Below are 1,588 nucleotides of genomic sequence, written 5' to 3'. Positions count from 1 at the left end.
ACAGAGTGTGGGCCCTATGCTGAATTCCTATGTTCCTGGTCACAGACACTGCCCCTCTCCCCACACCCCTGTTCCCGCCAAGTTCTCCCCTTCCTCCTACACTTGGCAAGACCTAGAGCTTGGACAGTCAAACACTCCCTCCCGCTTCCCCAGCCACTGTAATGCCACAGCCTGGGATCCCCTGGCAATCGCTGGCTCCTCCTAAATGACATAGTGGCTGGCATTTATGGAGTGCTTACTATGGGCTCGGTAATTCTTTACAGCAACCTCCACATCACCCCTATGAGCTAGGTATACCATTAGCCCTACTTTACAGATATGGAGACTGACTCTTAGAAGGGATCAGTGACTTGGCCAAGATGCCACCACTGACAGGTGTCAGGGCCAGGCTTTGTGCAGCCCAGAGCGTGTGCTCTCAACTCCTCTTAATCAGGCTGTCTGTGGGGCACCTGATCCCTCTCCCTTCTTATGGCCAGCCTGTTTTATAGATCTACATGTCTTGTAATATTTACCAGGGGAGCCATCCCCCTTCCAATTTTCCAGAAAGTAGACAGTGAATAAAATAATCCCAGCAGAATGAAAAATTGGAATTATCTTGCTCTGACGTCCCCATATCCCAGTCCCCACCCCAGAAGACCCTCACTTTGGACAAGCCCAGCAAGCACTCTCAGGGCAAGAGCCAGAAAGATCTTGTACAGAGAAGCTGTGCTCTGTACAGGCTGGGTCTCCAGTGGTCACTGAGTAAGTGCTTGAAGTGGCACTCAGAATCACGGACCACACTGATATGATTTGATTTCCTAGATGCACCTCCTATGGCTCATCTATTGTAGGTAGGGTGGGGGTGGGGAGTCCACTTCCTCCTCACCATAAGGTGCCCTCATTTTGGGAGGCCAGGACAGGGCTGTAGGGTGTGGCCTCCCTCCCCTGGGCACGTAGGAGCCTAGGCTCTGGGTCAGGCACCAGTCCTATTCCACCCAACACTTGCCATGTGACTGGGGCCAGCTCCTGAACTTCTCTCAGCCTCAGTTCTCTTATCTGCAACATGGGGAGAGAACCTCATCTGAATAGGTTGCCATGGGGATGAAGACAGGATAGGGAGGGCCTGGTCTGTCGTGCGGGCACAGGACAAGTGAGTGGCCTCCCTCCTTGAACTCCTCCATCAGAATTCCCTGTCCCACCTAAGGGCAGAACCTCTTGGCACCCACCCGCCCTGCCCCACCCCTGCTTTCACCTTAGGATGAGCATGAAGGAGGGTGTGTGGGTGACACAAGCCAGTGCCGCCCCCAGGCTGACCAGGAGCATGAAGGGCAGCACCAGGTGGCCACAGGCCGAGTCGCAGGAACCCGCTGGCACTGGGCCACCCCCTACCACGCAGCTGCAGTTGGCGTAGAAAACCTGGGTGGGAAGGGGAAGAGAAGAGCCTTCAGGAGCTTCCGAGGGCAGGAAGCTGGCCAAGGCCTGAGGTCTGGGAAGGCTTGTGAGACGCCCAAGGGCACTGGGCCGGCTGGGGTAGAGCCCCTGGAGTCTGGGACTCTGACCCCTTAGCTGAGTCCTCGAGCCAGGCAGGTGGCTGGACACAGGCTGTCTG

The 1,588-nt window shown here is 56.0% G+C and overlaps 1 protein-coding gene across 1 annotated transcript in view; it reads right to left on the bottom strand.

Annotated features, from left to right (window-relative positions):
* SLCO2B1 (solute carrier organic anion transporter family, member 2B1) overlaps positions 1-1,588 on the bottom strand; it is a 43,168-nt gene that overhangs the window by 4,281 nt on the left and 37,299 nt on the right. Inside the window, exon 10 of the mRNA XM_008582395.1 lies at positions 1,232-1,395. Coding sequence (XP_008580617.1) covers positions 1,232-1,395 — 164 coding nt within the window. The remainder of the gene's footprint in view (positions 1-1,231; positions 1,396-1,588) is intronic.

Source organism: Galeopterus variegatus, unplaced genomic scaffold (assembly GCF_000696425.1).
Source record: "Galeopterus variegatus unplaced genomic scaffold, G_variegatus-3.0.2 Scaffold2601, whole genome shotgun sequence".
NCBI lineage: Eukaryota > Metazoa > Chordata > Mammalia > Dermoptera > Cynocephalidae > Galeopterus > Galeopterus variegatus.
Note: the sequence above shows the minus strand (reverse complement) of the source record. Positions and strands in the feature narration are given on the sequence as shown.